Source organism: Oncorhynchus tshawytscha, linkage group LG15, assembly GCF_018296145.1.
Source record: "Oncorhynchus tshawytscha isolate Ot180627B linkage group LG15, Otsh_v2.0, whole genome shotgun sequence".
NCBI lineage: Eukaryota > Metazoa > Chordata > Actinopteri > Salmoniformes > Salmonidae > Oncorhynchus > Oncorhynchus tshawytscha.
In genome coordinates this window covers 22,771,794-22,788,746 of record NC_056443.1, presented here as the reverse complement: position 1 = coordinate 22,788,746, position 16,953 = coordinate 22,771,794, and the positions used below count along the sequence as shown (strand labels likewise).

The window sequence follows — 16,953 nt, the reverse complement described above, 5'->3', positions numbered from 1 at the left end:
GACTTAATATATTCTGCCTGCCAGCCAGAAACCACAACAGCAACATGGCAGTGAACCTTGTGGTTTGGGGTACTGAACATATTGGCTATTGTGTTCTTTTAGCTTTTCCTGTTCCTTAATTCTTTCTCAGTTCACAAAACTTTATGAGCTGGTATCCCAGGCAGGCACAATCTATTCCTGGAATGGTGATTTTCCACTGAGCATGCTTTTGAGTTCATTAGTAGAATTAATCTAGGTCTGAGAAACTGGGACAAAAATAAACTATTTTACACTGAGAGAGTATATTATACACTGTATGATTGACCACCCAAAAGCAGACCTTGAGCAGCAAAAGGAGGAAAAAGCAATCAGTCTAAATGAAGTAAGATTGGGCACTGACAACATTTTTATCAAAGGCTCTCATGGAAAGAAGGGAATTTGGAGGCTCAAAAGTTGAAACAGCAAGAAAATTTAGGCTCAATAGTAAAAACACCTCTGTAGTTCTTCAAATGATTCCAAAAATAAGTGACTGGTAATAAATGTCCTTGAGGAGACCAGTTTTTTAAAAGAAAGTCAAAGTTGAGCTCTTTCTTAGAAGACAAACAACAAATGTTTCCAAGAATCCTCAAGGGTGCTTTTGGATTATTCACTAGTGACAGAGAAGTGTAGAAGGCTATAAAAGGGGAAACTGCTAGGAAGCATCATTACGATCTGTAGGTGGGCCCCAACGACACCATTTAAAAGGGCAAGAGCAATACAGACCTGACCATAGCAGTTAACCTTTGCAGCATATAACATTTACCCTGGATGCAACCCGATTCCAATTTTTTATTGGGTATCTTTTTTTTGCACACACATACATACAGTAGTCTATAAGCGAGTCTGTGAAAACTTCTGAATGGAGAGATAAAGCAACATAGACTCCACTGATGTGCAAAGAAAAAGAGGAAGAAATATAAAAAGAAACCGAGAGAGAGGGAGAGAGAGGGTGAGAGAGAGAAGGTGAGAGAGAGAGGGAGAGAGTGAGAGAGAGATTACCTGGCACATGTGATGAGGCAAGCGTTTTAAAGCGGTGCTGTACTCTATGACTGGTGATGAAGTGGGGCTATAGCGGGACTTGGGCTGAGGAAGAGGTGCATGCTGGACTGGTTAGTGGAAGGTTGCAGAAAAGGTCTGTAAAGCTTTAACCATGCATGCAAATTGATGATTGTGAGTAGTATGTCAATATTACACAATATACACAATTTATTAGGTACACCACCACATTCATGAAAATGGTTTGCTCCTACAGACAGTGAGTCAATTGGCCGTGGCTAGCTATATAAAGCAGACAGACAGGCATTCAGTTACTGTTTGATTGAATGTTATAATGGGCAAAACGAGTGATTTAAGTGACTTTGAGCGTGGTATGATCGTAGGTTACAGGCGCGCCAGTTCGAGTATCTCAGAAACGTCCGGCCTCCTGGGCTTTTCACGCACGACAGTGTCTCGGGTTTACAGAGAAAAACAGGCAAATAACAGTGCAGTACAACAGTGCTGCGCAGAACGGCATCTTGGAATGCACAACTCATCTTTCCTTATCACGGATGGGCTATTGCAGCAGACAAACAACACCGGGTTCCACTCATATCAGCTAAAACTAAGAAGTGGCTCCAGTGGGCATACGATCAAACACTGGACAATTGAGGAGTGCAAAAACATTGCCTGCTCCAATGAATCCCGGTTCCTGTTGTGTCATGCTGATGTCAGAGTCTGGATTTGGAGTAAGCAGCATGATTCCATGGACCCATCCTGCCTGGTATGAACGGTACAGGCTGGTGGCGGTGGTGTGATGGTGTGGGGAAGGTTTTCCTGGCACATGTTAGGTCCCTAGATACTAATTGAGCAACATTTGAACACTACACCATGTAGAATCCATTCCCCGAATAATTCAGGCTGTTCTGGAGGCAAAGATGGGTCCGACCCGGTACTAATAATCTGGCCACTGAGTGTATGTCGGCGATTGCAAACCTTGTAGCAATTCCAGTAGGATATTAGTTTGTCATGCTAATGGTGCTTTCAAACCAATCAAGATTATGCAGCAAAAATACAGTCAGTCTAATGTTTTGTCATTTTAAGTTTCTGTTGAACTTTTAATTAAATGGTCCTGACAAGGAATCTGTCAATTAATTGAATATAAGCAAAAGCCTTTCTCCCACTTGAAATCCGTCCTCTCACAAAGCACACTCTCGGGTGTGAAAGCGCCCTAATAGCCAGTCATGCTTTTGAAGCCATGTCACAGATATAGATACTGTAGCTACTGTAATTTTTGTTGGATACAGGATGGTTAAGTAGCTTTTAGAATGGGATAATTAATGGTGAGAGATTAGGAAATCTCCATCAACAAAACAAAGGAGATGATTGTGGACTTCAGGAAACAGCAGAGGGAGCACCATGCTATCCACATCGAAGGGACAGCAGTGGAAAAGGTAGAACGTTTTAAGTTCCTAGGTGTACACATCACATACAAACTGAAATGGTCAACCCACGCAGACAGTGTGGTGAAGAAGGCGCAACGTTGCCTCTTCAACCTCAGGAGGCTGAAGAAATTTGGCATTTCACTCAAAACCCTGACAAACTTTTACAGATGCACAATCGAGAGCATCCTGTCGGGCTGTATCACAGAGGGTGGTGCATCCTGTCGGGCTCAACCGCAAAGCTCTCCAGAGGGTGGTGCGGTCTGCACAACGCATCACCGGGGGCAAACTACCTGCCCTCCATGACACCTACAGCACCCAATGTCACCGGAAGGCCAAAAAGATCATCAAGGACATCAACCACCCGAGCCACTGCCTGTTCACACCGCTATCATCCAGAAGGCAAGGTCAGTACAGGTGCATCAAAGCTGGGACCAAGAGACTGAAAAACAGCTTCTATCTCAAGGCCATCAGACTGCTTAACAGCAATCACTAACTCAGAGAGGCTGCTGCCTACATTGAGACACAATCACTGGCCACTTTAATAAATGGATCACTAGTCACTTTATACAATGCCACTCTAAATAATGCCACTTTAATAATGTTTACATATCTTACACTACTCATATCACATGTACTGTATATACTGTATTTTATACCATCTATTGTATCTTGCCTATGCCGCTCAGGCATCGCTCATCCATATACTTACATGTACATATTCTCATTCACCCCTTTAGATTTGTGTGTATTAGGTTGTTGTTGGGGAATTGTTAGATTACTCGTTAGATATGACTGCACTGTTGGAACTAGAAGCATTTCGCTACACTCGCATTAACATCTGCTAACCATGTGTATGTAACAAATACAATTTGATTTGATTTTGATTTGAAATTAAGTATTGTTGTTGAAAGACATTAACCACACAGCCAGCATGCTAACACGGGGAGCTAGGAACACTTAGCTAGCATGCTATCACAGTAAGATAACATGCTAGCATACTAACACAGGGAGCTAGGACCACTTAACTAGAATGCTATGACAGTAAGCTAGCATCCTAACATAAGGAGCTAGGACCACTTGGCTAGAATGCTGTCACAGTAAGCTAGCATGTTAGCAGGCTAACACAAGGAGCTAGAGGGCTCACCCTGGGCCTGTGGACGATACTCTGGACCAGGAACACTACAGGGTTTCCTGCCCTGCGGATGGCCTCCACAGCCTGCTCGTGACTGGCATCACTCAGGTCCACACCGTCCACCTGAAACATTCCAAAGAAACAAACAAGTAATTCATAGGTTATTACTGTGCAATTACCATTTCGCCATGTTAAAGTAAATGCATGCTAATCTCTATAGTGTGAAATAATATTGATTGGTGTACCTCAACAATCCTGTCTCCAGTCTTCAGGGTTCCATTGCGGCCGGCGGGGCTGTCCGCCATGATGTGTTTGATGAAGATGCCCCGCATCACCTCACCGTTGCTAAGGCGACTGCCCATCCCTCTGCCCCCCACAATGCTGATGCCAAGGGACTTGCCCGCTTCTCTTTTGAGCTCCACCCTGAGCGAGGTAACACACATTGTAAAATATATTTTTAAAGGGTACTGTATTGTGCCACTTCTTGGGACAGGGTTGGGGTTGTTATAATTTCATTTATTTGCATACAAAGTAAAAATAAGAAGTGACATTGAGTGAGGAAATGGGTTGTGTAAAAATCTCACCTATTGAATACAAATTCAGGGAAGTACAACAGTACAGAAGGTTCAACAATTGAGAATGGAAACGATTGGGGCATTGTGGCGAGTCGGTAAATTGGGTAGACTGGATATGATTCTCAGTCATTTAGATTAGGGAACTGTGTCAGTTCTGCAAATTGGCTACATTTCTATCTGTGACATTCTAAACGTTGTAGCTCATTGAGTTAGCCTCAGCTATCAATAACCCTACTCCTGGAGTGCTACAGTGTTTGCTGATTTCCTCTTATAGATATATATGCAGGCGCTAGCTCAGTTCCAAAGCGGTATAACTAATGCTTGCTGTCCAAACACTGCTTATTACTTATTTACCCAATCAGCTTTGTTTCCTTAACATTAAAGTTGTAAAGAGGGTACACCCCCCATCTTTAGTGAACAGTGAAAGCCTTCAATGGCGCTGCCCATGCTAAAACAGGCTTTGTGCCAAGGGCATGTTGTTTGTTCAACTCTATGTTCTGGTCCAAGCCAAAGTCCAACTTCCTACTCACTTCATAGGCTGGTTCCAGTTACTGAAGGTGGCGGTCTGTAACTCGCTCTCCTCTCCCTCTCCATCCTCCCGCTCAGGAAGTTCTGGGATTCCTCTTCTGCAAAGAGACAAACAATTGTAAACCTGGTGGTTTGTTCATCGACTTGTTTTGTCTGGACTTAAACAAAATAAGGTCGTAAAAGCCGGTCTATGCTGGAAAACAAAAGCATCTCCTTTTACTTAAGGCATTGTTATGAAAACACTTTGTATAAATGCATGGCTTCTATAAAGTTTTATAAAGTTTGAGCTTACATTGGGGCCGGAGGTGCATCAGAGCAGATGTCATCTTTAGGCTGCTCCAGGCTAGTCTTATACTCCTCCAGATACTCCACAGGGACATAGGTAATGCTGAGAACACACACACCAATGAGCATCAGCACTCCTCCGAACAACAACCTGACAAAGATTTGTCATCATCACTGCGAATACCCCCAAAATATATAACCTGCCCATAAACATATGACACGGGAGTTCAACCTTGTGTGCAAGCATGTCAGAATTCATCATTAGGGATGATATGATCGTTTAACAAAGCATTAAAGTGGAAGTGCCTGCATTCATGTGCAACCCGATATGTCAGAATGAGCCTTTATACAAAGCAGCCTTTTATTTATTCACCAATTTACATTGTTCTCCTCCCCGTCCAATTTACCTCTGAGGCCCAAGATTGCAGGAGGGGAAGGAATGAGCTCTGTGAATTTCTCCGGCAATGCATTCTGCCTATCATGAGCCCAAGGTGAGCCGTCAATGAATAATGTAGTGAGCCGTCAATGGATTGAGTGTGGGAATTCTTTCCAAAATAATGTCATTGAGTTTTGAAGGGAACATCAATTGGAACAGCAAATCTTAATTTACTGGAACAGTAGAGGACGTTCAAACTATTAAGAATCGAGGGAAAGGGAGTAGAAAAGCGCATGTCCACTTTAGTAAGCCCAGTTTCAAGCAATTAATCATCCGTAGTTGATTCTAAAGCACACACACACATTTGAGTGAAGATGACAGATCTAACAATGATGGGATGACTCATACTTCAACATTAGGACATGCAGACACGGAGGTACTTGAATCCCGGTTCATTCAAACGGCAATTCAAATGCCTCCAAAAACAGACGAAGGAAGAAATAAGTGAATTAGTGTGTGATGGGGTGGATACAGCACAGACGAAAAAGTGCAAAAATCAATCGTTATCACCCCACACAAATGGACCTGCTTGCCCAGTAGTCAACGAGAGGCATGTCAATGAAGTGTTAAGGATGAAGTGTTAAAAACCCATGGTTAGTGGTGCAGTCCAGTGAGAGACTTTTCCAGATACATTGACTGTGTGTTGGGACTGCGGTCAATGTGCTGTATGTAGCCTATACGATTATCTAGTGAACTGTAATCTCCACAGATGTCCACATTATTTGATTATTAATGAGTAAGAGGTAACAGTGCATTTAGCTAAGAAATCTGTTCAAAAACAGTTCAGATTAAGGTTTGTGTATGGTTGATTTAAACTTTGGTGGATTTACAGTATGGTTGATTTACAGTATGGTTGATATACAGCATGGTTGACTTACATTACGGTTGATATACACTACGGTTGATTTAATCTATGGTTGATATATAGTATGGTTGATTTAAACTTTGGTGGATTTACACTATGGTTGATTTAATCTATGGTTGATTTAATCTATGGTTGATATACAATATGGTTGATTTAAACTATGGTTGATATACAGCATGGTTGATTTACAGTATGGTTGATTTAAACTATGGTTGATATACAGTATGGTTGATTTAAACTAGGGTTGATATACAGTAGGGTTGATATACAGTATGGTTGATATACAGTATGGTTGATTTAAACTAGGGTTGATATAGAGTATGGTTGATATACAGTATGGTTGATATACAGTATGGTTGATTTAAACTAGGGTTGATATAGAGTATGGTTGATTTACAGTATGGTTGATATACAGTATGGTTGATATACAGTATGGTTGATTTAAACTATGGTTGATTTACAGTATGGTTGATATACAGTATGGTTGATTTACATTATGGTTGATATACAGTATGGTTGATTTACACTATGGTTGATATACATATGGTTGATTTACATTATGGTTGATATACAGTATGGTTGATTTACACTATGGTTGATATACAGTATGGTTGATTTACAGTATGGTTGATTTACAGTATGGTTGATTTACACTATGGTTGATATACAGTATGGTTGATTTACATTATGGTTGATATACAGTATGGTTGATTTACATTATGGTTGATATACAGTATGGTTGATTTACAGTATGGTTGATGGTTGATTTACAGTATGGTTGATTTACAGTATGGTTGATATACACTATGGTTGATTTACACTATGGTTGATATACAGTATGGTTGATTTACTATGGTTGATATTATGGTTGATTTACATTATATACAGTATGGTTGATTTACAGCATGGTTATGTTGATGGTTTACAGTATGGTTGATTTACATTATGGATTTTGATTTAAACTATGGTTGATATACAGCATGGTTGATTTACAGTATGGTTGATTTACACTATGGTTGATATACAGTATGGTTGATTTACAGTATGGTTGATTTACAGTATGGTTGATTTTATGGTTGATATACAGTATGGTTGATTTACAGTATGGTTGATTTACAGTATGGTTGATTTACAGTATGGTTGATTTACAGTATGGTTGATTTACATTATGGTTGATATACAGTATGGTTGATTTACAGTATGGTTGATATACAGTATGGTTGATTTAAACTAGGGTTGATATACAGTATGGTTGATTAAACTATGTTTGATATACAGTATGGTTGATTTACAGTATGGTTGATATACAGCATGGTTGATTTACAGTATGGTTGATTTACAGTATGGTTGATATACAGTATGGTTGATTTACATGGTTGATATGGTTGAATACAGTATGGTTGATTTACAGTATGGTTGATTTACACTATGGTTGATTTACAGTATGGTTGATTTACAGTAGTATGGTTGATTTACATTATGGTTGATATACAGTATGGTTGATTTACAGTATGGTTGATATTATGGTTGATTTACAGTATGGTTGATTTACAGTATGGTTGATTTACAGTATGGTTGTTGTATGGTTGATTTACAGTATGGTTGATTTACAGTATGGTTGATTTACAGTATGGTTGATTTACAGTAGTAATGGATCTGGATCAAACTCCCTTACGGACAGGTGATGAGACTCTATGGTTGATATACAGTATGGTTGATTTACAAAGTGGTAGATTTTGGTTTACATTATGGTTGGTAGATTTACAGTGTACTCACATATGGTTGATTTACACTATGGTGATATACAGTATGGTTGATTTACAGTATGTGTTGTAATGTCTAGATCTGGATCAAACTCCCTTCCACGGACAGGTGATGAGACTCGAGTGCAGAAGTGAGAAAATGTGGACAGAGAGGAAACAAAGTGGTAGATTTTGGTTGCAGACCCGTCGGCGTGGGAGTTAGCGGTACTCACACATAAAAGGGGCACAGATCTTCCTCTGGGGCACAAGCAGATCTAGAAGGTGAAGAGGAAGTTATGCACCGTGGCTAACATACTGGAATGTACTGACATGTTTAGCGTTAATCAAGCAAGACTTGAGATACCGAAAATGATGGTGCCCCAGACTTAATGTAGCATCCCTCGAATGCATGGAGAGAATACAATTTAGGAATGTAAAAGGCCTTAGTGAGTTGTTCAAATTTCACCATTGAGCGTCTTGTGCTAGGAGTCCAACCGCTGTAGGAAGCTTTTCCATATGACTGGAAATCCTACCTTCATGTAGCCTACAGTATTCAATTGGTGGTGTTCATCAGAAATGTATGTACGGTAGCCTATATGCTATCATGCTTTGGATGGCACCTCTTTTAAGGGATATTAAGGTGCTCTCTATGACTCACAACACTGGATGACAATGACATTTCCCACTATCGACCTGGCTAAAAGAAAACTGTGAGCTCCTTAACACAATTTCTACTACATTATAATGTTTACTGCATGGTTCATAAACAGGTGTTGTAAATATGTATTTATTTCTTTATTATATTTGCTTATTTATTTGTTTATTAGGAACCCCATTAGCTTTTGCAGAAGCAGCAGCTACTCTTCCTGTGGTCCACAAAAAACCCAAAGCCCAAGTAACAAAACACTGGCACACTGACAGAAAAGTCACACCGGTTTGTGAGGTATGTGTATTAGGCATCAGTTCAATTAAATGTGTTTGGATGGTTTGGGAAAACAGTTTTTGTATGGGAGATGTAAAAGGTGAAATAAAACTGTTTCTACGAGAGATGCAGAACAAATAGCCTTAAAGGGATCATTGGGAGCAATTTACCCAAATGCCATACACTACAAAGCTTCACTTGATCCTAATTGTACACATAAGCTATAGAAAAGCAAGCAAATCATTCAGAAAACAAAAAGTAAAAGGACCATATTTGATCAAGATGCGTTTATTTAGTGTGATGTCAGGTGACATTTATCTGACTCTATAGTGGTGTGTCTATGTACAGAACCAGTCAAAAGTTTGGACACACCTAGTCATTCAAGGGTTTTTCATTATTTTTACTATTTTCTACATTGTAGAATAATAGTGAAGACATCAAAACTATGAAATAACACATATGGAATCATGTTGTAACCAAAAAAATTGTTAAACAAATCAAAATATATTTTATATTTGACATTCTTCAATGTAGCCACCCTTTGCCTTGATGACAGCTTTCCACACTCTTGGCATTCTCTCAACCAGCTTCATGAGGTAGTCACCTGGAATGCATTTCAACTAACAGGTGTGCATTGTTAAAAGTTATTTTGTGGAATTTCTTTCCTTCTTAATGCGCTTGAGCCATTGCGCTTGAGCCATCAGTTGTGTTGTGACAAGGTAGGGGTGGTGTACAGAAGATAGCTCTATTTGAATAAAAATAACAAGTTCATATTATGGCAAGAACAGTTGAAATAAGCTAATAGAAACGACAGTCCATCATTACTTTAAGACATGAAGGTCAGTCAATTCGTAAAATTTCAAGAAATTTGGAAGTTTCTTCAAATGCAGTCGTAAAAACCATCAAGCGGTATGAAACTGAATGATGAAACTGGCTCTCATAAGGATCGCCACAGGAAAGGAATAGCCAGAGTTACATCTGCTGCAGAGGATAAGTTCATTAGAGTTAACCGCACCTCAGATTGCAGCCCAAATAAATGCTTCACAGAGTAACAGACCCATCTCAAAATCAACTGTTCAGAGGAAACTGCATGAATCAGGCCTTCATGGTGGAATTGCTGCAAAGAAACCACTACTAAAGGACACCAACAAGAAGAAGAGACTGCTTGGGCCAAGAAATACGAGCAATAGACATTAAACCAGAGGAAATTTGTCCTTTCGTCTGATGAGTCCAAATTTGAGATTTTTGATTCCAACTGCTGTGTCTTTGTGAGAGGCAGTGTAGGTGAACGGATAATCTCTGCATGTAAGGTTCCCACCGTGAAGCATGGAGGAGGAGGTGTGATGGTGCTTTGCTAGCGACACTGTCAGTGATTAATTTTGAATTCAAGGCAAACTTAACCAGCATGGCTACCACAGTATTTTGCAGTGATACGCCATCCCATCTGGTTTGCACTTAGTGGTACTATCATTTGTTTTCAACAGGACAATGACAATGATCCAAAATACACCACCAGGCTGTGTAAGTGCTATTTGACCAAAGACAGTGATGGAGTGCTGCATCAGATGACCTTGCCTCCACAATCACCGGACCTCAACCCAATTGAGTTGGACTGCAGAGTGAAGGAAAAGCAGTCAAACAAGTGCTCAGCATATGTGGGAACTCCTTCAAGACTGTTGGAAAAGATTTTCTCATGAAGCTGGTTGAGAGACTGCCAAGAGTGTGCAGAGCTGTCATCAAGGCAAAGGGTGGCTACTTTAAAGAATCTAAAATATACAATATATTTTGATTTGTTTAACACTTTTTTTGGTTACTATATGATTCCATATGTGTTATTTCATAGTTTTGATGTCTTCACTATTATTCTACAATGTAGAAAATAGTACAAATAAAGAAAATCCCTTGAATGAGTAGGTGTGTCCAAACTTTCGACTGATACTATATGTTTGTAGAGAGGATAAAGTTTGGGGTTTTGGTCTCCACAATATTATCCTCTGACTTTACATTGTAACAGAAAATGAGTGTGTATCAATGTGTAGGGATTCTAGGGAGAATATATTTGAGGTGAAATCTGCACTCTTTGTGTTGGAAGTAGGTGGATATTTTAATGAAGGCCTATAGTGAAACCATATAAAACAGGTTTCCATGGACAAGGTATAAAAACACTGAACATGTTGCCCAAGCCCAGGTCCTTACCCCAAGTCTGGCCCGATGAGGGAGTGTCTCCGGAGCATGGCGCGGGCCTGGGTGTTAGTCAGGTTGGCCATGGACTCGCCGTTGATGACTAGGATTAGGTCCCCCACTCCCAGACGGCCGTCTCGGCTGATGGAACCTCCGTGGATGATGCTGCGGATGTACATCCCCAAGCCATCCTTGATTGTGCTCACTGTCATTCCTGTAAGGATGCACAAAAATGCACAACATTCCCAAAGACCTGGAACCTACAGTATAGGAAAAACGCTTACCCACAATTATGTGTCAAATGTGTTCAAGCCTGATTCATACCTGAGGACCCTAATGCTCCACTTGGAGCTAAACGCAATAAGCCAAGTAAGTTACTTTTTTTTCATGAAATACAAATACTCCAAATGAACTGAAATACAACACATTTAATAAGTAATATCCGACAACCCTGACAGATATAAAGCACATAAAAGCATAATCAGAAATTTTGCTAATTTAAATACAATTATGGTATGTAAGGAGGAAAGACCGATAAAGTGAAGGCTGTTCTCTATACAACAATTACTCATCAATATACAACATATTGCCAAAGAAATAATACAAACCGAGACTGGAGTTGCCCTTGACAACAGTGATTGTCCTTTCAAAATGACTCCCAGTGATTATAACCTCATCCCCTTCCTCTTTGGACTGCTTTACAGATGGCTCATCCCCCTTGAGAATAACGATTCAAAAAAAAGTTTTCATGAAACAAATTCGAAAATATTTCTATGGAGGAAGTCTAAGTACAGCATTTAAAAATGAATAATATTGACAGAATGAAATTGAGGTCATCTAAACTACCAGGGAGGTTAGGTGGAAACGATTAGTGAGGGCCAGGGAATCAAACATACAAAGTAAGGAAGGGATTCATCTTTAAATATTTTCTGTGATGCCGTTACCTTAGGAAAGTAAGTAATACCTAGGAATGTGATTCTAGTAAAAAGTAGAATGTTTCAAACTGGTTGGGTTATCATTATTCTCGAAAATCCAATCAATTTCACATTGGCCTGTGATCAGTCCAGTGCATTTTGACATGGGTTGAATTTAACTTGTTGCATTTCAATTTCCTGAGCATTGCCGAGGACCGATTTACTCATGCTTGTTTGATTACGAGGCACACTCAATGACATTCGATGGCAAAACGAAAGATGGCACGGCTTTTCAGATCAAGGCTCGTTTACCTTCATTAAGCCTTCCATCTCCCCTATGTCCTCAACGGCCATGGTGGACTCCACCTGAAAATGGAGAGACTGCACCGGCTCCCCCAAATCATTCAAACCAGGCTCAGGGTCAGTGTACGGACTGTATGAGTTTGACAGATCCGATGGCTCCATTTGGGTTAAGTGATGCGCCAGGTACTGATTGGAGCTAGTTAGTGCGTTATCGTCAACCATTAGGGCGTGACCTCCAATACTCCTGGGCAGGGGGAAAACGATGGGCTTCTCCTCCGGGGAGAAGGGTTCAGTGTCGTCCGCAAGGCCGAACAACGTCACCAAGGGATGCTCAGTCAACAAGTCCAGGCGAGCACTCCGCTATGTAGAAGAAGAAAAAAATGACGAGTCGAAATGGAGGTTACACCTCGTTAGTTTCTACCTCGATCGCCGTTCTGCACTCCTCCTAATGAGCCATTGAAAAGCTATCAGCAGCTGACGGGGAATAGCGATAATTACAGTACAGATGATCGTGCGCGATGCACCAAATATCTCTGTATTATCTCCCTAGATATAATTCATGAGACCCGAACTGTATGGAAATGAATCTCCAGGGATTCCTTAACTTCTTTGGGATAGGGGGCAGCATTTTCACTTTTGGATGAATAGCGTGCCCAGAGTAAACTGCCTCCTACTCAGTCCCAGATGCTAATATATGCATATTAGTATTAGATAGAAAACACTCTGAAGTTTCTAAAACTGTTTGAATGATGTCTGTGAGTGTAACAGAACTCATATGGCAGGCAAAAACCTGAGAAAGAATCCAAACAGGAAGTGGGAAATCTGAGGTTTGTAGTTTTTGAATTCAGCCCCTATCGAATACACAGTGGGATATGGGTAATTTTGCACTTCCGAAGGCTTCCACTAGATGTCAACCGTCTTTAGAATGTTGTTTCAGGCTTCTACTGTGAAGGGGGGCCGGATGAGAGCTGTTTGACTAAGGGGTCTGGCAGCAGCCTCGTTCTCAGTCATGCGCAATTCACATGAGAGGTAGCTCTAGTTCCATTGCTTTTCTACAGACAATGAAATTCTCCAGTTGGAACATTATTGAACATTTATGATAAAAACATCCTAAAGATTGATTATATTCCTAGTTTGACAAGTTTCTACGACCTGTACTATAACTTTTTGAACTTTTCATCTGACGTTCGGCTGGATCTGAACGAGCGTTTGGATTTGTTTACCAAACGCCCTAACAAAAGAAGCGATTTGGACATAACTTATGGACTTTATGGAACAAATCAAACATTTATTGTCGAACTGGGATTCCTGGGAGTGTATTCTGATGAAGATCATCAAAGGTAAATTAATATTTATAATGCTATTTCTGACTAATGTTGAATGCTTTTTCCATAAAGATTTTAATAAATCTGACACAGTGGTTGGATTAAGGAGAAGTTTATATATATTTCCATGTATAACACATGTATTTGAATGATTAATGAGTATTTCTGTAAATTCACGTGGCTCTCTGCAAAATCACTGCATGTTTTGGAACTACTGAACATAACACGCCAATGTAAATTTTGATTTTTGGATATAAATATGAACGTTACCGAACAAAACATACATGTATTGTGTAACATGAAGTTCTATGAGAGTCATCTGATGAAAATCATCAAAGGTTAGTGATGAATTCTATCTATATTTGTGCTTTTTGTGACTCCTCTCTTTGGCTGGAAAAATGGCTAGGTTTTTCTGTGACTTGGTGGTGACCTAACATAATCGTTTGTGGAGCTTTCTCTGTAAAGGATTTTTGAAATCAGACACTGTGGCTGGATTAACCAGAAAATGGTGCCTAATACTTGTATGTTTGAGAAATTTGATTTATGAGATTTCTGTTGATTTGTATTTGGCGCCCTGCAATTTCATTGGCTGTTGATGCTAGTGGAACCCCGTTCCCAGGCAGGTTAAGCATCCGAGACGGCACAATAAAACTGGGAAAAATAAATCCTTAGGAGAGGAAACTGTGGAATAACTGCAACAAGCAGAAACACTGAGAGCAGGACTGAAGAACACAGTGGGCCATATTATTCTAATAGGGTGGTAATAGCTTGATAAGATGAAGTACAGTATCTATAGATAAATACTAATAAAAAAAACGATCAACCATTCATACATAAGGACTCTGGAGGTAGGACTCTGGGGAGTGACAATGATCTACAAGCTTATGCAAAATGTGAGACAAAAACAAGCTAAATGCATACAAAGAAGCGGCTAAAAACTACATAAACATTTTATCACTTCAATATAGCTGACAGCTTGAAGTAGTCAAACAATTATAGCACAGCACTTCTGTCAACCTCGTATGATAAAATAAGCAACTTATTTTGATTACGCAAGGAGTTTTCTTAGTGAAAAGGGCAGCAGCTTGCTTCAATGAAATTCAAACAAATGACAGGGAACAGATACTGTTTTTGCATTGTAACAAGCTTTCTTAAAATTGCTGACTGTAATGGCTTTAAAATTGACTCAGTTAACCACAGTGCACGTTTGTTGGCCTACTTTGGGTGTAGAGGACTGCAAGGTAGTCTGGTAGTCCATATCGGCGCTGCAGGTGCTGCCGTGCAGGGCGATCATGGATGCCTGTAAGGTGTCATCCTCATTGCCAGAGAAGCGATGCTCCAATGCCCTCTCATCGGTCAGGTCTCCCTCATTGGAGTCAATCTGCACCAAAGAATGTGAATGTAGTGAATTAGATGGTGAATATATCTCTCTATGCCATGGATGAGATATCCATTCAAGGATAGCTTTGTTAGTGCCATGAGAGCTATTTCAAAAGGATATTCTAACTCCGATATTGGACATTGTTGTTGTTTCCCATTGTGTCTCAGAGAGTTTAGTCAAGTGACACTCCATAAATTGTTTGTCTTCTTTTTTTGTGGCTAAATTTTGATTAGATACTATTGAGTTTTGCATTAAATTAAATGCACTTGATACAATATTTTAAAGGATGCATTTTAAAGTTACAATGGTTATTTTGTGTCTTTAATTTTGATTGGTCGTTTTTTTCTTGTCCCTCAATTTCATTGGTTAATTTACATTTACATTTCAGACTCTTATCCAGAGCGACTGAGCGCACATTTTTTTGGTACTTTTTCGTCTTTGTACTTTTTTGTGCATACATATTTTGTACTTGTCCACAATGGCGACTAACCAATGCAGGCTCTGCCCGGAAAAGGTGATCCTCCGCTGGCTCCTCCTCATCGCTTTCTTTAACCAGCAGTGTTGAAGATAAAAAAAAACTGATTCCAGAGGATGACGACGGACTGTCCTCTTCATTGTATGGCTGTGGAGACAGGGCAGGAAATGGGAAAAATCCCCAGAAAATAATACTGAGGAAATTCCAATCATTGTCTACAGGTTTCAAATTTGTAGTCAAATATGATTGTAGTTGGGTTGTTAAAAAATATAAATGAGGTTGTTAGTAGCAAAAAGCATGTGTTTTAACGGTTTGATTTGGTCTCCATGGTTTTGTCTGTAGTTAGGAATCATGGGCTGAATCTCAGACTACATCACAAGGTAATATTTCGGTAAAAAGTTATACATGGTTATTCGATTTCCAAAGGTGTTGCCACAGCTTTGCTTTAAAGGACCTTTCGATCTTGATTTTGTCTAATACGATGCCCGGAGAGAGAGAGCGCGAGAGAGAGATAGATAAAGAAAAGAGGGAGAAATTGGAGAAGGTATTGGAGGATCAAACTCAATTTGGAGAAGCAATACAACAACCCCCCATACATTCCAGGAAAGCTTGATAACTCCACAGAGGATTCCCAAAGACAATAACCTTGACATCCCAGAACCAGAACTTACAGTATGTTCTCATCATAATGACAAGCCCAAGAGAGAGAAATGTAACTTTAAAGCTGAAAGGATGCGGCCAATTTTCACAGAAAACAAGACTAGAAATCCCTCAGGTGGTGAATGTGTTTGTGAACAACCCCTTTTGTTAACAGCTTCCTCAAGGCATTTATATAGGAGTCCAAAAAATATGACACAAAGGGCAGGGATGTTTGTGCTGCCTTGTGCTGTTGTCAGGGAGATTGGAGTTGAGTCAGCATGCAGCCTAACTCTACTGCCTTATCAGCATGAATAATACAAGCCATCTGTAAGATGAGCCCTCATTATTGGGTGGCCACACACCAGAGAAAACACACACACAAACGCTCACATACATATAACACACACACCCACGGGCACACAGAACACATTGCACCCCCACCCCCTCCCTGCACACACACACACAAATACACACACACCAGCCTTTCTTTAGGACAAAAATCACAATAGGGTTCCCTTACAGGCAGTGGCTTGGCCACCCCAATGTGAACCATGCCGATGTTGGCCCCCTTCAGTGCCTGGACGGCTTCCTCCAGACTGGCGTTGTCCAGATTGGTGCTGTTGACGAACATGAGCCGATCGCCTGGCAAAAGCCTGCCATCCCGTTCGGCAACTCCTTCTGGCACCAGAGAGCGAATCACGATCACTGTCTTGGCCGGATCCATTGGGTCCTATTACAAGATATGTGTCAGTGAAGTCAATGGACGCACTCGACAGATAATCTTATACAATAAGGACTAAAATCTATTATGT

At 40.2% G+C, this 16,953-nt stretch overlaps 1 protein-coding gene across 9 annotated transcripts in view; it reads right to left on the bottom strand.

Moving 5' to 3' along the window:
* Window positions 1-16,953, bottom strand: part of LOC112214881 (multiple PDZ domain protein) — a 66,841-nt gene that overhangs the window by 22,361 nt on the left and 27,527 nt on the right. For 4 of the 9 annotated variants that reach the window (XM_042298324.1, XM_042298328.1, XM_042298325.1 and 1 more), the window contains exons 18-29: window positions 16,662-16,871; window positions 15,518-15,649; window positions 14,866-15,027; window positions 12,331-12,681; window positions 11,713-11,821; window positions 11,120-11,318; window positions 8,235-8,276; window positions 4,966-5,061; window positions 4,676-4,771; window positions 3,816-3,993; window positions 3,583-3,693; window positions 1,018-1,101 (exon numbers count right to left, since the gene is read on the bottom strand). In XM_042298324.1, the coding sequence (XP_042154258.1) occupies window positions 1,018-1,101; window positions 3,583-3,693; window positions 3,816-3,993; window positions 4,676-4,771; window positions 4,966-5,061; window positions 8,235-8,276; window positions 11,120-11,318; window positions 11,713-11,821; window positions 12,331-12,681; window positions 14,866-15,027; window positions 15,518-15,649; window positions 16,662-16,871 (1,770 nt within the window). The remainder of the gene's footprint in view (window positions 1-1,017; window positions 1,102-3,582; window positions 3,694-3,815; window positions 3,994-4,675; window positions 4,772-4,965; window positions 5,062-8,234; window positions 8,277-11,119; window positions 11,319-11,712; window positions 11,822-12,330; window positions 12,682-14,865; window positions 15,028-15,517; window positions 15,650-16,661; window positions 16,872-16,953) is intronic. The other 5 variants (XM_042298329.1, XM_042298331.1, XM_042298326.1 and 2 more) reach the window with 4 other exon arrangements.